Raw genomic sequence first — 20,613 nt, forward strand, 5'->3', positions numbered from 1 at the left:
CACGATCAGGCAGACCAAAAGTAACCACAACATTGGAAGATCAATACATCAAGCTTAGTTCCCTGTGAGATAGAAGAGCAACTTCATCACATATACAGAATTTGCTAAATAAAGACTAAATAAAGACTCCAATTAGCAAAATTACTGTCAAAAGAAGGCTGTCTTGTAGTGGTCTCAGAGGACGAGTGGCAGTTTTTAAACCACTTCTCAGGAGGGGGAAACAAACGCTTAGGGTGGACTAAGAAATACCAGCATTTCACAGTGGATGAAAAAAAGTCCTATTTATGGATGAATCCAAGTTTGAGATTTATGTCAGTAACAGAAGGTTGCATGTAAGGAGACAAACATGAGAGAGAATGATACCACACTGTATCAAACCTACAGTTAAACATGGTGGTAGGAATATTCAAGTCTGGAGTTGGACACCTGCACCGAATTGACTAGATCTTTGTGGAGAAGGATTCATACTGCGGCAGGATAATGACCCCAAACACACCTCAAAGCTTAGCAAAACTACTCGAGACTACTTGAGACCAAAGAAGACCAAGGAGTCCTGATTGTCATGGACTTTCCTTCACAGTCACCTGACCTCAACCCCACTGAACATTTACGGGGGCACTTGAAGACTGAGAAAGCCGAGTATTAAGTGGCATCACAAGAAGCTCTTTGGAACATTGTCAAATCATGCTGGGATAACATGGGTCATCAGGTTTTGCACAAATTTGTAGAGTCCATGCAAGCTTGAGTGCATGCTGTTATTAAAGCAAAAGGGGGACATACCTAATACTGAGATATTCTGAAATTCATGTACATATTTCAAAGAGTCAACTCTTCACTCAAATTGTTAAGTTGATATTACCTTTTGTGATGAAAAAAATAGTGTTACATTTGAAACAAATGCAAAACAGAAGTATCTTGACTAGTGGTCTCAGTCTTTTGGACCCTGCGTGTGTCCAGCTGATTGCATAATTAAAATTCTGTTGATAAGTTATAATCAAAACATTCGAAACATGCTTTCTTTCATATACAATATGGTGACTTTGTCAACTCTGTAGGAGTGGAAGCAAGAGGTTTGCTCTTCACCAAACTAAGTAGTGGCTGAACAAATTCTCTGTAATTTACCAAATTATTAACTCAAGAAAGTCTACTGATATAAAAAAAAGTCAAAGAAGTCCAAAATGTAGTTTGAATTTGCTGTACATCCTTGTTACATTTGTCAGTCGCACAAATAGTCTTCAGGTCTATTTTCTTATGTGCATAACTACAGGTGTCAAAGTCAATTTCATTTGTATTATTTGCATTGCCTCATATCACAATCGCACATTTGCTTCAAGAGGCTTGCAGTGATTATGTATTGGACTGTGACCAGGTCAAAACAGGTCTAAGCTGACAACAGTGCAGCTGAAAGCATCCAGCATAGACACTAACGGACGACTGAAGCTGCTGCATTGTTGATGTGCTACTTTCACTACACAGCAGGTATAGACAAGATGTTACTGGACTGATGATGCACAGTGCAGTGAATATGGATAAAGAATTCATTAAATATGAGGGATAAAATGGATGATGATGATCAAGTACCAACGAAACATAGTGACTCACACTTAAAACGCATTAAATTCAACAATATTACTGAGTACTACTAAATGCTGAGAGTTATAGTTTAAACAAACACACCCACATGCATACAAATAATAATTTCCAACCAATGGGAATAATTGTTCATGTTTCTTCATGGCTGCTGCTTGTGATGACCTTCTCTCATTTTCATTGTGCATATGTCTCTTCCATTTTCTCTCTCAGCTATCCATTCTCCTTTTCTCTACCATTTCCTTACTACTTTTGTTCCTTTACCCCATGTGAGTTCTGCAGAGGAAACACTGTACCACAGCACATTATTCTGGTACCGTGATGAATGGGGAGAATCTGTGCCTGTTGACTGTGGCCTTGAGATAAAGAATAAGCAAATGAAACTGCCTGCTTGCCTCGCAGCACCCCCGAGTCCACTGCCACCATACCTCATGCTAATTTGATTGAGAACGCTCGATCAGCACATACTCCTCTACCCACACACCTTTGCTCCGAGGGAGGCGCTGGGGGGGCAGAGGATAGAGAATGCCATCATGGCATGCAGTAATAATAATTTATCTCCAGGATGCCTGTTTCAGCGTATAATGTTCAAGTTAGGCCCACTGTGGGTAGTTTACATCAAAGTGAAATGTGGGGCCGCAGGAGAGGGCAGGACAGAATGAGAGACAGGAAGAAAAGGAGAAAAACATTTAGATAAAAAGGTGAGAGGAGGTAAGAAGTGAGGGGATGAGATGTTATGAGAAGCACTACTGATGGAAGGCCAAAGAATTGGAGGTGAAATAAAGGATGAGGGGAGAGGAGAAAATAGGCAAGTACTAAACAATCCTGGTCTGCGTTCCCACACTACAATTAATGGGAAGCCAGAAGGACAGCCTACTCCTTTCTGCAGTAAAACAAAACCAGGATTGATGAGAGTGTCTGTAATGCATAAGCGACTGCCTGTACACACTGTAGGCTTGCTAGGAGCAAGGTGTCGGGATGGAGAAGAGGAGAAAGGATTGAGAAAGAAGAAATGTGGCACTAGGTGGAGAGAAAGACATAAACAGAGGAACGCATTGAGATAAAGATTTAAAAGAATAGCTAGACAGAGACTCCAAGAAGGGGAGGGGCGTTTGTGTGAGTTTGTGCAAAACAGAGGGAGAACTGTAGCAGAAGACAATTGCAAAGGGAGATAAATTGGGACAGAGCTGCTCTTTTGATGGCCATTTTTTCTGAGTCTCCTTGGTAGCTATTGTGAGGGTTTCATTCATTAGATCCCATGCAATGAAAAACATTCAAGGAGAGAAGTATCACCAGTCAGCAGCCAGAGCAGAGCTCTGCTGGTCCTCTCAAATGATATTTCACCAGGTTTGACCTTGTCAACTCAACAAACCAAGTGTTAATCATTGAGAAAGACAATCAAATTTAATTTCCTCTTTTGTCTGCCTGCTTGTTTTGTTTTGCCATTAAACCTTCACTGCTCCTCACATAGGATTTGATTACTAAGTTGGGCTTTGTATTGTAAGGAGTATATTCAGCATCCACATTTGTGATATGAATAAAAGATGAATTAAGTTGATATTTTTCCATGATATATTCTGTTAATTTTTTTCCCCTCCAAGGGATCATTAAATTTTTATATACAGTACATATGCCACATTATTTGGGTTACACTGTACAGTATTTGTACAATACAAGGACCTGTGAGGAAAATGGAAAAAAAGAGCCTTTAAACTGACTGTTTCACACTCTTCAAGGGCAGCCGTATTTTTCCATTATTTACAGAACAGCTCACACATAACATTGAAAAAGAAAAAAAAATGGTTGTAGCATTAAAACAAAATCAAAAATGGAAAATAGAGGGAGAACAAAACTACATAACCTAGTATATGGCTGGACCATGTTTGGGTGTGCAAAATTGTGGCCAATTTGTTACAGGGATAGTCAATGGTAGTGTCTATAATGTGAATTCCTGGATGTTAAATACTATTTTCTGTAGTGGTCCTGGTATTATTTGTACTGAAGCAGAATATCACATGACATGGTTAAGCTACGTTTGAGTCAAAAAAAAATGTTATAAATGCAGTTGCAACAACAATAGCCTACTTTCCACTCTATCTTAAGTCTATCTTCTCCTGTGCTCTGCTCTCTGTCTCTGTGTCTTGGACATATAAAGAGCTGCAGGTCTGTGTGTCTTCTTGACCGAGGGCAGGGCTGAGCTACACACATGTAGAGCAGAGAGGCCACAGTGGACGGGATGAAGCTCTGCATTCACACGAAATCCAGCAATGCGGCACCTTCCCGCAGGGTTGTGTAGAGGTGTGGGCGTGTTTATTTGTGCTTTAGAATGGAACCGCCATGAAACAATCTGAAAATAACTAGGGCTGTAGTCTGCTGGTCGAATGGTCGATTAGTTGGTCGATAAGCTCTCGTCTGACTAAATTCTCATTGGTCGAACAATCTCTGTGTTATTTTCATAAGGAGAAAAGTGCTACATCAACAGCTTTCCAGGAGTAATCCATTATCTCCTGCGGCGGGAGGGACAGACTAACAAATTACCTGTGAAAACGGGGGTGTATCCAAAACACCTCCGTTGTTTTCACAACTTTGAACTCACCCAACCTAATGGAGACCGCTGGGTCTAACTGTACTCGAAGTTTACTGAACGTACTGAACGTTTACTGAATCTGTGTTTCTCCATAATGACACAACGAGAACCCCCGCCAGGCCAATAAAATATTTTTTAATATTTGATTTCTGAATGAATATCCATTCATTCGGAAATCAATAGCGTTTGGGAGTCTCTGTGCAGCGCTGTTCCGGTACGTGAGTCAACCTCTGTCGTTGCCTGGGAAACTATTGGTAGTGTGGCTCCGTTAAGGAGTATGATTGCGTAGCGAGTGGGAAAGAGCGAGGGGCAGAGAAGTGACAGTGGATGCGAGCGGGGCAGAGGAAAAGGTTAGTAGTAAGTTATCAGTCTGGCAGTAAATGTACAGTACAGACTACAGTGTGTCAATTAATAAATGCTAAAAAGTCATGTCTGTTGTTTCTCCAAATGCTGGAAAAGTGAAGGGGGTTAGCTCCAAAGTTAGCAACAAAGACACAAAACAGAGAAATACAGAACAGAGAAATGTGTGTACTGTGTCCCACTCTGTCCCGTTACACCCCCCCACGACTAATCGATTAGTTGAAGATTATGTACGATTTTAGTCGACCAAGATTTTCTTTGGTTGAATGCTGTGTGTTTACAAACACCAACTGACAAATCCTGCATAGTTTTCCTTTAACTGTGTGCTCTCCCTCATGCCTTACAATCTCTAGTAATTTGTAATAATTGCGGCGGTCGTCTGTGGTCTTAATCCAGTGTAAATCTGCCATGTCCGTAATTTGTAAAGCTAAAATTCTTCAAAAGCCTACATGAGTCTCATGTTTTACCTGCAAGACTTGTGTTTAAATGCTGTTGTTCATCGCTTGTGATGTGAAAACATCAGAGGAATAAAAAGTGTGTGTCCTGGTAGTAGTTGAGTTATAAAATCCAAGCACACCACTGAGCATCTCTCCTGCCAACTTCTGACAGCACCGTCAGCAGAAGAGTCGATCATACTGGACAGTAGAGGAGGAGATGGCACAGACGCTGGTATGTTTCTGTTTAAAGAGGATTTTAGCCAACTTTGCTGCATTTAACAGAGGAGCTGAGAGCTTGGAGCAGGAAACACAGTTGCTCTGCATCACGCTGTCCTCTGTTTCCATTACAGTAATGTATTCAGGTCATTTACAGACAAGACTGTAAAATGTTGCAGCCTGTCATGTTGTCATGCATGTCTGGGGGGATAAAGTCAATAGATTCAAGTAAAATACAGACTTTGCTTGTCTGATGCGAATGTGCCGCACTGCACAAAAGTGGGTGGCGGGTAATTTCTAAATTGCATGAGGTCCCCAAGTAATATCTATTCATTGTATTTGGGATTTGTGTCTTATGTACGTATTTTGTTTTGTAAATTGTGAACCTGTTAAAAATTAATAAAGCTTTTTCAAAGTAATATTAGTCCTGTGTAAATAGGGTGAGTGGAAGCGCTGTAAACGCCCCCTGAGGACGTAATGGAAAATTGTTTGTGCCGATTCATTTTGAAAGAGCAACAGCCAATAGGGAAACTCTTACACTTGGCCAGCCGACCAATGGTGTAACTTCATCACTCAGCTACTCAGCTACTCAGTGAGTCACGTACAACCGCATGTGTAGGGCTGGTCCTGCTGTTGCGGTCCAGCCAAAAATAGCTGAGTATCAGTTTTCCATGATTGTCAGCGTTGGGATTAATAGGAGCCATTTTACCATAATGAGCTGTTAAGCATTAGCTGCCAAAAAGCCTCTTTGTTTGCCTTTGAGTCTCAGAATACTTTGTCTAATTATAACAGCTCTCTCCTTCCTGTCACTGTCAGCACCGCTGTACCTGCGTGACGGCTGTCTGATTTCTGCTCTTGTTAGACAACACAATCAACATCTGAAACAATCATCTGGAGATGAGGTTTATAATGATATTGTGCTGTCATTATAACATGGGTACCTGTTCTGTGACTCAACCACACAGCTTTGGGGTTCAGTCAGCACTATGCTTCCAACAACTGTGTTAACAAAACCATTATGGCTGGGTGGCATCTGAGCAGCAATAAAAAGTTAAACAGAAGAAATGTTGTCCTGGAGCTGTTTTTCACAGATTATTCAGGGAATTTTTACTGTTCCATTAAACTGTGGAAACCTTTTTTTCTTAAATGAATGCAGACCATCTATAAATCTAATACTACCACTAAATCCTGAGTATAAACCCCTCAGTTCAAGCTTACTGTGTTTTTGCACTGTATGATGATGCATTTCTAAAGAGTAATTTTTTGATTTAGGCATCAATTTACATAAGTTAAAACATGAATGTATACATTGTAGTTAGGATAAAAAAAACATTAGAAATGTATATCTGTAGTGAGGCTACATTGCATATAGCAAAATAGCACAATCTGAAAAGAGATAAATAAATTTGGAATTAAATATAACTGGAGCTGGGATCCATAATAGGGAGCGTTGAAAATGGAATAATCATTTCAGTCATTTGCTTATGCAAAAATGCCAAATATTTGCTATTTTTAGCTTCTATAATGTGAGAATTGTTGCTTTTTTTGTCGTGCATGATAGTAAACTGAATATCTTTGGGTTTTGGACTGTTGGACTAAAACAAGACATTTGAGGACGTCACCCACCGTCTCTTTTCACAAATTTTTGGCATTTTATAGACATAACGATTAATTGATTAATCGAGAAAATAAACAGCAGATTAATCAATAATGAAAATAATCTGTAGTTGCAGCCTTAATCCACAATTTATGCAAATCGTTTAGTCTAAAGCCTAATTAAAGGAGACATGAATGTCTGAAATAAAAGGCCCGCTCCACTTTGTCTGATTAAGATTTAGGTTCAAAAATTAACATTGTCATCATGAAAAGATGACATGGCATGCAGGAAAATCTTTTGAGAACATTCTTTTGGACAGGTAAAATGGGCCAATTTAGCAGCAAGAAAAAGGATGACACGCAGTCACAATTAGAGGAAGCCTTAAATAGATCCCTGTCGGGGGAGTGATGAAGATGTATGTTAACTCGAAACCTGACAAGATGATGAAAATAAATGCATTCTCATAAACCACAGCTTCAATCAGTCAGTTGTCTTTCCTCCATCTGCCTCCATCTTCCTCTTATTGGATGTTTAAAACAACTCACCCCCTAGTCCCAGGTTTCATATAAAACAGCACCACTGAAGTCAAGAAAGTTTAAAGTTAATGTATTTTGGAATTTTTATGAATGTTCATATTTAATCATATACTGGTGGTGCCTAATTTAAGCAGCGATGAGATGACAGCACTCTTTAAAAAAAGAGAAAATCGTTTGTTTTGCTTTGCTAAGGGTGATAAATGGAATTCAGTCTCCATGACAAACAGTGAGTACAGAGAACTGTTGGATCATCAGTTTTGTCCTGCGGTGTGAAGTTGCCACAGTTGCCTGCACAGAGTACTGAGGCATCCTTGTCTAATGTGTATGTCAGAGGGTGTGTATGTGTGGGAGGGTGTTTACACTGCATGCGTCTTATTGTATACTTTTCTAAATGTGTGTTCACCTCAGTGTGCAAATACAGCAGACGTTTTTTCTGTGTACTCTGTGTTGTTGTGTGTCTTTCCTACCAGCATAGGGGACCGGGGCATCCTTGTCTAGAGCTACAAGTGGAGGGTCCAGCAGCACCGTGTCCATGTTCTCTGTGATCACACCATGGTAAGACGTCTCTATCCACGGCTTGTGCTTGTTGACTGTGGAAGAGAAGGAAGAGGAGGAAAAAAGGATGAAATACCATAAATGTTACTGTCTCCCTTTATAATATTACTTTTTACTTGCGCATTTCACTTTATAGCAGTATTCTAAGAGATGTTATTGTAACTCACATGCTTTTTTTCCCTAGTGTTCATCAGTGTATCTAAATGGGCCGAGTCACTCCAAGAGGACAGAGAAGTCAAACATTAAGTTGTGATCATCACCGTGGTTTGTGATTGATCTCTGAGGTTGTTACAGATGATAGACTGACTAATGAAAGTCAGAGGGTGAGTATTGTGGGGGAAAAAATATTGATTTTCCCTTTTTTTGTACTCACAGTGTTGTCCTTTATTATGCACTTAAGAGCTAAATTGTTGTTGTTTGTCCTTACTTACTAAAGGAAGGTGAAATGGAAGAAAAGCGGCACCACGTTTGGTCACATGCAGTATATGTATTTTAAGGTGTCCTTGTTTAGAGGTTACCCCTTTAAACCAAATATTGCAGGAGGGAATGGAAATTTATAGAAATATCTACTGCACCCGATTTATCACCGCAGATTAACCTCTATGGAAACTGGGAAAAGCAGGTGTAAAATCTCCATACATATACGGAGGTTGAGAAGCTATAGCCAGGTCAGTTCAGTGAGAGAGAGAGAGAACCACAATTTACATGACGCATTACAAAGTTCCTTTAGCTGAGCTCTCAGTTCAGCACCACATCAAAAGACAAAAGTGCAGTGATGCAATGGCCTGTTTTTTTTTCACATGACTTTACCTTTCTGTTTCCCTCAGGTCCCTCCTGCCTATTTTTCCTGACTTTTAATGGCCCACGCTTCCTCTGGCAGGAAGGAGAGCACATTTGCAGTTCCAGAAGTGTGTCCCCTTCAACCGATATTTCAAGTTCAGCGGCAGAAACCACTCTACTCTACACACGCTCCATTACTCTCCAGACAGGTGAAACATGTATCACAACAGTCTGCCATCAGATCTTTTTTAGCTGCACTTTATGCAAATCAGATGAACGGATGAATGGCTGGGCTTACATTTGCAGTCTTAGTAAATACCCAGGTAAGTTCAGAAATTGCAGGTGTTTAGTAAATAACCCCCTTGTCACTGATAACTCTCTCTGTTGGCCTGGGGAGGTTGTAGACAGTCATGTGTCTCCTCACCAATGGCTACACTGCCATTTGTGCTTGATGATTCGCTGTACATCAAGCACCAGCAAAGCTTTAATCTTCTATCTTGACTTAGTTGGGGAAACATTAGTCTCAGTAGTCCAGAAAATCTTTGTTGTATCCACCAGCCTTTATTTTTAGTGACACAGTTCTAAACTGTAATCTTAACCCAGACATACTGCCACAGTGAACTACAGAATCTATACCCAACTCTGTGTTAAGCTGTGTTTTGACCTCTACATCTCTGCCCTTCCTCCAGCACCATCATCCCTCTCTCTAGTGCTTTCTTATTGTTCCTTTTTTCTATGTGGTGTTCTGCAAAATGGAGAATCTAACAACTGTGCCACAAATGTGATTGAATAGTCGAGAAGATGAGCTAGAGATTAACGCAGATCACCATCACACGTAATTACTGCCAGCGTAAATTAAACTTCCTTCCACTTTCTCGTGGCGGGACCTCACAAGTAGATAGAGACCGATGCATAAGCCACAAGAACAACCATATGTGCATGTGCACTTTTGTTTACACACACATATACAGTATGCACACGTCTCTGGTGTACAAGTGTCACTCTCTGCTGGGAGCTGGGATGTCAACTTGACCTTTCAATCCACTGAAGAGGAAAGCTTTGTCTCATGCCAATGAGCAGATGACATGTCCAGCTGGCAGCGATTTAAAATGCTTCAAACTGTTCCTAAAACCTTCTCACAGCGTTTCATCTGTTTGGACAAATTTCAGTAGTTTTGTCCTACTATTCCATTTTCTCCCCCGCTTGTCACGATACTGTGCTGATATAACAGGGTCAAAGAAAAACAGGAAGTGAGTGTTATGCCTGCACAAAGGAAATTTAAAGCTATAAAGAAAATGCTGTGAGTGGAAAGATTTAAGGCAGCAGTGTCAAGTGAGAACCAAATGTAAAAACTTTTTAGGAAGTGGGAAAAGTGCTAGATCACACTTGATAACATTAAATGCCTTTTCAGTGGTTTCTATTGGTTATAACAACGTAAACCACACTAATTAGTCAACAATAGGAGATCATTTCGCTGGTGCATTACTTCTCCTGAACATTTGCCTTCTACTCCTTCAATCCTATGACAAGGGCCTACTGATCATTTTAGATGAGACTCTCGCCCTGCTGTGAGAGAGTAGAGAGTGGATATATAGGGAGCAAAAGAGAACCACAAGGGAAGACATTATTCATACTAGGAGTCTCATCTCATGCTCATGCAGGAGATAGAAAGCACTGCAACACACAGCAGGACTCTGCTCTGCTGGAAAGTGGAAAGAAGAGTGGAGGTCTGCGTTCAAGTGGAGTTTAGATATATTTACACCTGGAATATTTTACATATAATGGTTGAAAATCAGTAGATTAAAGCACACTAGCACACACACTTTTATGTCGTATTGTAGGTGCAGCTTACTCCTTTTACTTACGGCTTTCCTTGGATTTACTCTTCGGTGTTATTCAGCACTGAAACTATATATTTTTTTGTGAAAAGCAGATATGAAATGAACTGAAATGATCTTATAAAGAGACTCTCCAAAACCAAGACCATAACAGATTGAACTGCTGAGGCAACTTTATAATAGACTATACAAATTGGCCTTATTCTAGTGATTTTTCATTCCTGTGCCACTGTAAATACATGTTTAACATCATGCTCACACAGCATTTCATTTACATTTGAAGATGTCTTCAGTAAGTTTAATAGCAGCCCACAGCTAGTGCAGTTTACTCATGGATGGCAGGTTCAATTTCTGGCTCAAGGTCTTACATTTATCCCAAACAAACTGGGTGGCGGTTGAGGCAGCAGAGCTGTGCCTCTTTAAAGGGAGTCTAATATAAGAGCTGTTTTGTAGAAAGAGCACACATCAGACCATGGAAATGGACTATTTCCAAAATGGCTTTCATGACATGTAGTACCGTAAAGCCATTAGTGATGCGTTCAAGGTATTCATCCCTGTCTTCCCAGTACTGAGCCACAGCAATGAAACAAAACTTGAGGTAAGCTTGAATTCAAAGAGAAAAAAATCAAGAGTCAGCTCTGCTACAAGCATATACCACACAGTTTTCCATACGATTATTTCTGATACTGAAAATTGTTGTAGCGTGTGGTTCCTCCTTTAATAAGTGTCACTGACTGCAACATCTATGGTTGTCTCTGGTCATTTCCTAACATCTGCAACCATTACAGCACTACAGCATCACACTGCACATTATGGACTAATTCACTTACTAGGACAAACAGTCTAAAAGTGGATCCAGAAGGGCACTGGGTAAAATCTGATATGACAGTAATGTGAACACAGAAACCCAATAACAAGATTTCCTGTAAATATCATTACTGCAGTCAACTTGTCCATTGTGGTACTAAAATCAAAATATCTGCTGGTGCCGTCGCTTGGGACTGAGATACATGAAAACATATTACTGTATAGACGCCGCTTGTTGATAATCTGTATTTAATTTGGGTCCCAACTCATATCCTAAGAGACCCTTTGTTACTGCTCCATCAATGTATTGATCAAGTCAAGTCATGTCTAATCAATTTCTGATCTGACCTTCATTTGATTACTATGATGTCATTTGTTGCAGTAGAATAGAGTAATCTTTCCATAGATACAATAAGAAGAAGAAAGTTAATTTACAGTACAAAGTGCCGTCACAGACAGAAAAGCACAAGTTCAAATGAAAATAAAAGATATGTATATCATAAAAAGGGTGAAAAGTATTTTTAAAACGATGGAGAAAATAATGTGACAAAAAAGAAGAGGTAGAAAAAAATGAAGAAGGAATATAATGTAATTGTGTCTCTATAATTGCCAGTTGCCAACCTGCTTGGAGCAGCACAATATTTTGGTCACTTAATTTAGTGAAGGTCCTTCTACATCCTTCAACTAGCTGTCATGTGATCACAGAGAAAAACATTTTTATTAAAAAAAAAAAAGTTTTATTCCAAAAGATGGAATAAAAATTAATGAGAGATTCTTTCTGTCCAGAACAGCTAGTGGTCTATTCTGACGGCCTTTACCCTAGTGATTCTCTTCATAGCCATCAGAAGACGGCAGGTATCTGTTCCATTTACAGTCTTTAATTGGAGTCATGTTCTGCTCTGTTAAAACACAATTAAGCACGCCAGATCTGCTGGTACAACCAGGCTGCTGCAGAAATAACCTCAGAAACCTCTGTGATTATGATCACACTTGTTGGTTATAATTTATTATTCTACATAGTTTCAGCAAATCAACGGGCGTGTCGGAGACTGATTGACTGAGTGCGAAAGCACTAGGTAACCTGGAGCAACATCTGCAAATGTAATCTTCTTTTCAACAACTCTGGCCAAACATAAGTCTGATGCCATATAACTTCCGCTTCAAGTCAGTGAAGATCGCAATGAGGAGGCAACTACTTTGTCCTCAGATTGTCAGCAATCAGCGTTGCATATAAAAGGGAAAATCTAACTAAAGTACACTACATTTTAAATTATTTTATTTTATTTCTGGTAGTGTAATGGTATTTAAGTGCAGATGGTTATTGGATGGATCATTGTGATGCAGTAATGGCCGCAGGATTCACAAAAAAAGAGCCCTACAGTAAATCATAATAACGCCTGTGCAGTAGTAGAGCACCACCAGGCAACACAGGGGGAAAGTGAGATAATGTACACTACGCACATGATAGAAATGTGAGAGAGGAGGATGAAAGAAGTGGAGTAAATCAGTAACAGGCAGCCAAGAATAGAAAAATAAGGGATGAAAACAATACCACAGACCGCAACAGCATTTCAGTAGTGTAACAGAATAATGATGAACCCTTGGTAGAATGATAGAATGAGTGGTAATTAATCTTGGGTGGGCACACACACATTCACCCTCAGACCTAAATGCCCATGCACCAACACAGATAGATAATTATACAGTGTCCCCAGAAAAACACAGCTCTGCGTTAATGGGTGACTCGTTGTGTGACTGTAGATCCTATAAGCTGCTGCTGCTCAACACCAGGGATAAAAGTAGCTAATACAGATGGACATACTGCATAAAAAGAGGGAATGAGAGCACGTCATTATAAAATGTGGGGACGTGAGGAAAGTGAATGAAAAGAGGGAGAAAGAAAAGGGTTAACACAGAGATGAAAGTAAAAGAGAAAAAAGGAAGTAGCAGAAGCAGCGATACTGGAGGCAGTGGGTAAGGGGTGGGGTGAGGAGGGGGAGATAATAGGGGAAGGGAGTCAGGGAAAATGGGGCAATCAAAGATAGAAGAGAGGCATAGCTATCACTTCCTGTATGAAGAATAGGCAACTGCCTATAGGCCTTTACAAATCCCTCAATTTATTTTCCTATTAAAAATATTAAATTGAATTCCTATTGGAGACATTACATGCTAGATATCATACATCATTAAATTATAGCACTGATTGAAAGGGGCTCCATCCCTCGCATGTATGGAAAGATCCAGCAGCAGTGTCAACGTTAACGTCCCGATCTCTGATCCAAGTGGATGGAGACCTTTGCCACGTTTCATTTTCCTCATGCACCCTGTGCTCCTTGTCTCTCTTTATTGTCAAAACCATCCAATAAGTGTAAAAGGTCACAAAAATAAAAAAAACAATGTCAACAGTAGTAGCCCATCTGTCCCATGTCATCACCCTTTCTCTTCCCTTTTTTCTTGTCATGCTTTTCTGTCAACTATCAAATAACAGAAAAATGTCATCAAATAATTTCAGATGTATAACAGAATTAGTACAAAAAGGCTGCAACAGATATCTTATGAGGCAATCAGTGATGACTTCTCTCACAAAAAATATTGTAAAGAGATATCTTAAAGTAAATCAAATGGTAAAAATTGTAAAAATGGTAAAGAAAGATGAATTTAAAATTTTGTTCACTTATGGTGTGGTCTTCATACATTCTCTCATTGTCAAGCAGAGATAAAGCCCTTCTCTAATTTCTCTTTCCAGCTTCATTAACAGAACATGAATTTGGTACTATTGTTAACTGACAGTATAATAATTTTACAGAAATTACAATCAGGTGAGAGAATTTAAAATAATTTATCTCACAAAGAGGATTACGTATTAGTTCTCTGTATTTGAGGAAACTTAGAAATTTAGATTCTCCTCTGACACAGGATGGGTAATGCGATAATTAATCATAGTGTTTTCTCTTCCTTCCTCTAATGAGGCAGTTAAAACAAATCATCTCATCCTAGACTTGTCTCTTATAGTGATGTGTCCATGTGGGAAAGTGTTTATGATGCTGTTAGTTTCATAATAAAAAGTGGTCTGAGAATTGAAACTGCAGATTCATATCCATTCAGCTCAGTTAGGAGGTGATAATTGCTTCAGTGGTAAATGGTGATTCTCATACCACACTTCTAAGATTAACTGATGGCATCTTAGTATCTAGGCTATGTAGGAGTTAATTATGTGTAGCAGTTATAACACAGCATGAGCAGACGAGATGGACAAGTTCAATCCAAGTCATTAGTGTGTCTGAAAATATCCCCAATATAATTCTTTCGATATCACTGATTGCTGTCAGAGAGGGAAGTAAGTGACTACAACACCTCTTTGCGGAGTTTACAGCATGGGGCCAGAGATCATTAGTATGTGATAAAATCTTTAATCCCTTGTTAGTGTATGCAGGGAAAAATATCCCTCCACCAACCTAAGATGTCAATGTTAGGTGTCAATTAAGGCAACTGCACTGTACCTTCTTATTAATGTAGAGGACAATATTAAAGTCCCTCTCCGCTCAAAGATCTCTCTGTTCTTCTTGTTCCTTCAGTTGGATGTTTGAGCTTCACTGTGCAGAATGATATATGTGAAGATTTTGACACTAGAAGACTGTTTTCACATTCATCTGCTGAAGGGGGAAAGTTTCTCTGCACTCACTGAAAATCTGAGTTTAAGGGGCAGGCCTATGAACAAGATTTGTGACATCACAACTAGTTTTGAGCCAGTTGTCGTCCAGTATGCATATGTAAAGTGTGATGTGGAAACTTGAAGCCTCCAGTGCACAAACACTGAGAATGGACTTTTCAGCTTTTTAATGAATTAGGAGACATCTTGTGTCTGGCAATCCATCTTTTGAAAAGAAAAATATTTGCATATTTATTTGTAATTTTCAGTGAGGGAGAGGCAGTAGATGTATTCTTTATGGTTTTAATGGGGTAATTGGACTTTTTTGTGGAAAACCCACAGTTACAAATTATTATTCTGAGCAGAGTCTTTCAACCTTTCTGGAGGGCATCTTTAAGTACTGGCCAGCAGTCAATGTTTTGATTTAACATAATTGTAAATGTAAAACAGAAATACAAGAGTAACTTTATATTTTAGTTTGCTGTCAATCAGCGATTGTGGGGTGTAAGATACTCTCCTTAAAGCTGTACTAATACCAATAAATATTTTTAAAATGAACCAAATGACTGTAGGGCTCACTTGTAGTGACAAACCCAAAAAAGCTCTAAAAATCCAAATGTACACTACCTGCCAAGCACCAGATGGCACACACACAAAGTTAGAGACAAGCTGGTGAACATAGTGAAGCATTTAGCAGCAAAAGAGCCAGATATTTTTCTCAAGAGTTTGTCAGGTGGACAGAAACATGATAATGAATGCTAATGTTGCTCTATGTCTCTTGGATATGTAAATAGGCAATTGTTTGCTAAAACTTCCCCGTCATTACTTTATAAGGTCATAATATGTCAATAAATTAATGCAGCTTTAACCAAAATACACAACACAAGGTTAATTACTTTTTTAACTTTTTCTTTACTTCACTTCTTTATTTGTCAGGACACTTCAATTGATTTTTCTTTTGTTTCAAGGACCAGAAAGCATTCTTACCTGAAGCTACAACTTGCTTGCAAAACACACAGTTTGTTGACAATTCATAAATGTGTTTGAGGCCAGCACTGAGAAACACTGACATGTGCAGTAACATAACAGTTAAATGCATTACAGGAATGACCGAGAAGGGAACCAACCACAACAGCAGTAGCACCCGAGAGAGGCGGGGGACAAAATCATTACATTAGGTCCATAAGTACTATGAGCATCAACTCTGACTTTTACAGTCCCAGTGCTCAAGTGCAAGATGCAGTAATTAGGTATATTGACTGCTGCATATAAGTGCTGCACTTTAAGCAGAACCAGGTTGGAGCTGGCCAGTGGGTCATTTTCAGAACATTAATTCTTCCCACTCACTCTCTCCCAGGACCCTTCCTCCTTGTACAGGCTGTGTTGTTGTTTTTAATGTTGTTTTTTTCTTAACAACTAATTAAAGGGGCCATAAACTCTCATTTCCACCATCCATGAGCCATAAAGCCCCCACCCCTCCTCTTCCCCCCTTTTGATTTAATTTGGCTTTGCCCACAATCCCATCAAGACAATTTGGAGGTTGCTTTCCTATCTGAACAACAGTATGTGAGACACAGATGCGTCATAATTGCTCTGCAACGTACAGCTCCCTCCTTTTACCTGTCTGTTGTGGACTGCATCAAAACAAAGGAACAAAGGAACAAAGACACTTTGTTTAATTGGCATCAAATATTTTGCACATAGCGGTGCAAAGTTTATAGACCTCCATAACTGCAGTTATTTGAGTATATCTGAGGACAGAGTGGGTGTGTTTGTAGAGCAGACTGTAGGGGCTGGCCACAGAAAAAAAACTAATGAGAACAAATTTAAAAAAGTAAAAAAAAAAAAAAGTGATTTACCTACTACTGGAAGACAAAAGAGAGAGAAATACAAATAATCACAGAAAGAGAAAAGGAGGAAGAAAGGAATGAGGGAATAGGAAGTTAGTGGTCTGTGGTCGTATGTATCTCTTTGTAAGCATAAGATGAAACGCAGCAGGTTTCTAATTCTGGTGGATCTGATGAGTCAGTAGAATCCTATGGGGACTTGAGGGTGAGTGTGTGGAGTTGTTTCAGAAAATGACAACAATTCTGAACAGGAAAGAAATCAATTATCCACATCCAAAACAGAGAGAAAGGCAACCCATGCTCTGCTGTCTTTAAAGTGACTATAATGAATTTAATTTATGTTTAATGATGGATCACATGAATACTTGTGTGTGAAAGGAGTTGTTTGTGGACACAGTAGGCAGCTATTTTTAGTGAAAAAGCTCTTATAGTCGACTGAATGCTACCTGTCCCGCACCAAACAGCATACATACGAAGTTAGCGACTAAATGGTGAACACTGTCCAGCATTTAGCAGCTGATGACCCATCAGGAGATGGTGGAGGTCCAGAACAGAGCTAAAAGGAGAGTGAATACTGAATCAGGTGGACACAAACTCGACTCTGAATGAACACATATGTTGAATGCTATATACGTGTAAATAGCCAGATGTTTGCTAACACCATATCAACTTAAAAAGTGATCATATGTCACTGTTTTGTTCACAGCTTGTTTTTGCTGCCCTCAAGTGCAGTTGTTTAGGTTTAAATGGGATTTACCAGTCTAAGAATCATCAAACAGAAAAGCTACAGTACATCACAAATTAAAGGCTAACCTTGAGGCTCAAGACACGAGGCATAAAATAACTGTGAAAGACTTACCACATAACACTAAATATTACCATCATTCAAACATCAGAGTAGCATTCAGCTTATGAAAGCATGACATTCTGAAAGAATTATGGGACTTTTGATGTAATTTAAGGAAGATGACAAGTCTATACTTAATTTATCACTTTGCTACATTAAATTGTAAATTAAACTAAGTAGGTCCATTCCAAACAAAAGTAATCTGTGTAATTACACTTTAAAGAGGACCTATTATGCTCATTTCCAGCTCTATATTTTTATTCTGGGACACCACAAGAGTAGCTTTGCATAATTCACAGTTCAAAAAACTCCTTATTTATCTTATAGTGGCCCTTTATGCATCCCCTCAGTTCAGCCTCTGTCTCTTAACAGACAGTCTTAGCTCCTGTCTCTTTAAGGGCCCCTTCCTGATGAGCCCACTCTGATCTGATTGGCCAGCTTTTTGGAAGTTGCAGAGGGGTGGCCGTATCAGAGTTGTGTTAACTTACTGCCGACCCAAACCCAACATTTTGCTTTTGCTTTGCTGTGCTGTGTAATAGACAAATACTCACAGCCTGCCAGCTGAACTCGAGTCATGGCTCGGCAAGACTACCCCTAAAACAATGGAAAAATGACATAATGTTAGTGTAGTGGAGCAGTGAACTCAGGGGCTGTGCATCAAGCAGATGCCCATATAAAGAAATCTGTCACAAGTTGGCATCAGCTCAGGCTGAAATTAGAAAAAACCATTGGAAACCAAGTATTCAGAGCAGTCTGAAGCTGGTGCTTTTTGCTCACAGGGATTACTTCTACATATGTTTACCTCATTATTTGACATGTCAGCCACTTTTAACATGAACATCCAACATTGTAACATTATATATATATGACTGAAAATACGGAAAAGCATAATAGGTCCCCTTTAAGCACACATTCCAATATGTTTAACTCCACAATTATGTTTTTTTCTCAGCTGTGGCTTTTCTTGATGCGATACCCGGGGAGTCTCAAAATGTCAGTTGTTTGCCTTTAGACTGCTTGGCATTAACTATAAGGAAATATTAAGCCTTGCTTAAAGAAACTCTGCCTGCCTTTCAGAATTGCACTCAATAATAAACCTTATTTGTTTTTCCTCCTTGTCTTCTCTTCTGCTTGTTATGAATCATTTGTTGATTTACAGTACAATGAGAGAGGGAGGCAGTGTGTCTTGGATAACCAACAATGGCTCTGATTAGTTTCTGCAGAAAAAGAGATGCAGAGTGCTCTGAGTGATGGCTTACTGTCGATTAGTTTCACTGAGTGGGCCAATGAAGAGGCACAACAGAAGGATTTGAAAGAAGTGAAGTGAAAATGGAGTGGAGGGAAAGGGCAACAAATAGAGAACAGAGAAGGGGATAGGAAGGAGGAGGAGGGAGGGAGTGATATCTCCATTAACAGAAAGCAGCAGGCGACTAGAGGAGCCAAGGTGAGGAGAAATGGATGGCAGTGTGACTGGACTGAATTAGAAACAGTTCTACTCTGGAGACTCAGGCTTCATGTGATGATCAACCAATGTAAACAGTCTACCATTTGCACTTATTTCAACTCACTTCAAATGCAACAATCTGCTAAACGTCAAAAAACTTTGAATGGAAATTCCACGCCCTGATTGGCTAGAGTGAGTGATTCCTCCATCTGTTCTTGTCTTCTTTTGCATCCTTTATTATAAGACTTTTTTTACACTTTAAATGCAAAGCAGGTTCTTTATGTAAGAATAGTCCCAGAATAGCCTGTTCTGTCTCATAATACCACTTTGTACCTCAAGAGGCAATAGTGAGTAACTGTAGTGTCCAGTCTGCCCTCAGTCTAACATGAGAGGATAAAGACATAGAGCTGTCCCAAGCAACCGGCAGCGATAGGGGAGATTTTGAGCCATGCTAAAAGCTGTATAATATAGTTGTGTAATCCAGGACCATTATTATGTCACTTCATTGAGTTTTAATATTTTTTCTGGTGAGAAAGTAACCATTTAGACTTCCAATATGTGGTCAGTTTATCCAAATAACACCTGTTTGGAAATTTGCACCAGCGTTTTTGGAGATGTTTTAGAGCTGCTGGCCGGATGAGACCAGCCGGTCATCTCAGCTGCTAGCAGCCCAACTCCTGAGATGATCGGCCAGTCAGCATTTGTTGTCATACCAGGGAGAACATGATCTGATGAACTGATCTGTGCAGCTCTTTGGTAATTTACTGCTGGCTCTAATGTCTCCATAACATTTTGATATCTTGACAACATCATAGCACAGATTCACTCTTAACAGTAGGCTTCTTCATCCCCTCATGTTAGACTGAGGGCAGACTGGAGGTACTCTTGAGGTACAAAGTGGTACTACGAGACAGGACAGACTGAGGCCATTCTTATATATAGCACCTTTAAAGAGTGTGATCACTGAGAACACATTTTGACAGTTTGAAGAGATTTATATGGTGTGGAAAAGTTAAATGAAAGACATTTGGGAGAATAGTAAAAAAAACAGCCATGCCAGTTCATCATGCGAAATAGTAAGAAAATATTTGACGTAAACTGACAGTATAATTGAAATAATTTAATGCTGTGAACATCTAGTTTATATCACCACAATAACTTTGTATGCTCGTATGTAATTATATCTTTTGATATAATTTGTTTTTGTTTTGTTGAACCCTTCAATCAGGCAGTTTCAATCTACAAATTTTGTGAAGTATTTTTATGGCCAAAAATGAATGGCAGCAGATGGTTTCCTCGGATGGGGTGAAAAGAAGCCCCTGATATCTCCAGCTATGCTGACTGTGTGTTGATACCAACAGGAAGCAATCTGGACAGTCTGCTCCATTTTGTGACTGCCAGTAGTTACGGTTCCATCCGACTGCTGCACAATTTGGAGGTGAAATTCTGAAGAATTGATAAAATGCAAATCAGTGTGAGTCTCCATCAGCTACTGCTCTGGGAAATATGTGTTAATGTGACAA

The 20,613-nt window shown here is 39.4% G+C and overlaps 1 protein-coding gene across 1 annotated transcript in view; it reads right to left on the reverse strand.

Annotated features, from left to right (window-relative positions):
* The window catches only part of clstn2a (calsyntenin 2a), a 170,324-nt gene that overhangs the window by 74,090 nt on the left and 75,621 nt on the right, over positions 1-20,613 (reverse strand). Inside the window, exon 3 of the mRNA XM_042427715.1 lies at positions 7,791-7,913. Coding sequence (XP_042283649.1) covers positions 7,791-7,913 — 123 coding nt within the window. The remainder of the gene's footprint in view (positions 1-7,790; positions 7,914-20,613) is intronic.

This window comes from Thunnus maccoyii, chromosome 12 (assembly GCF_910596095.1).
Source record: "Thunnus maccoyii chromosome 12, fThuMac1.1, whole genome shotgun sequence".
Taxonomy (NCBI): Eukaryota; Metazoa; Chordata; class Actinopteri; order Scombriformes; family Scombridae; genus Thunnus; species Thunnus maccoyii.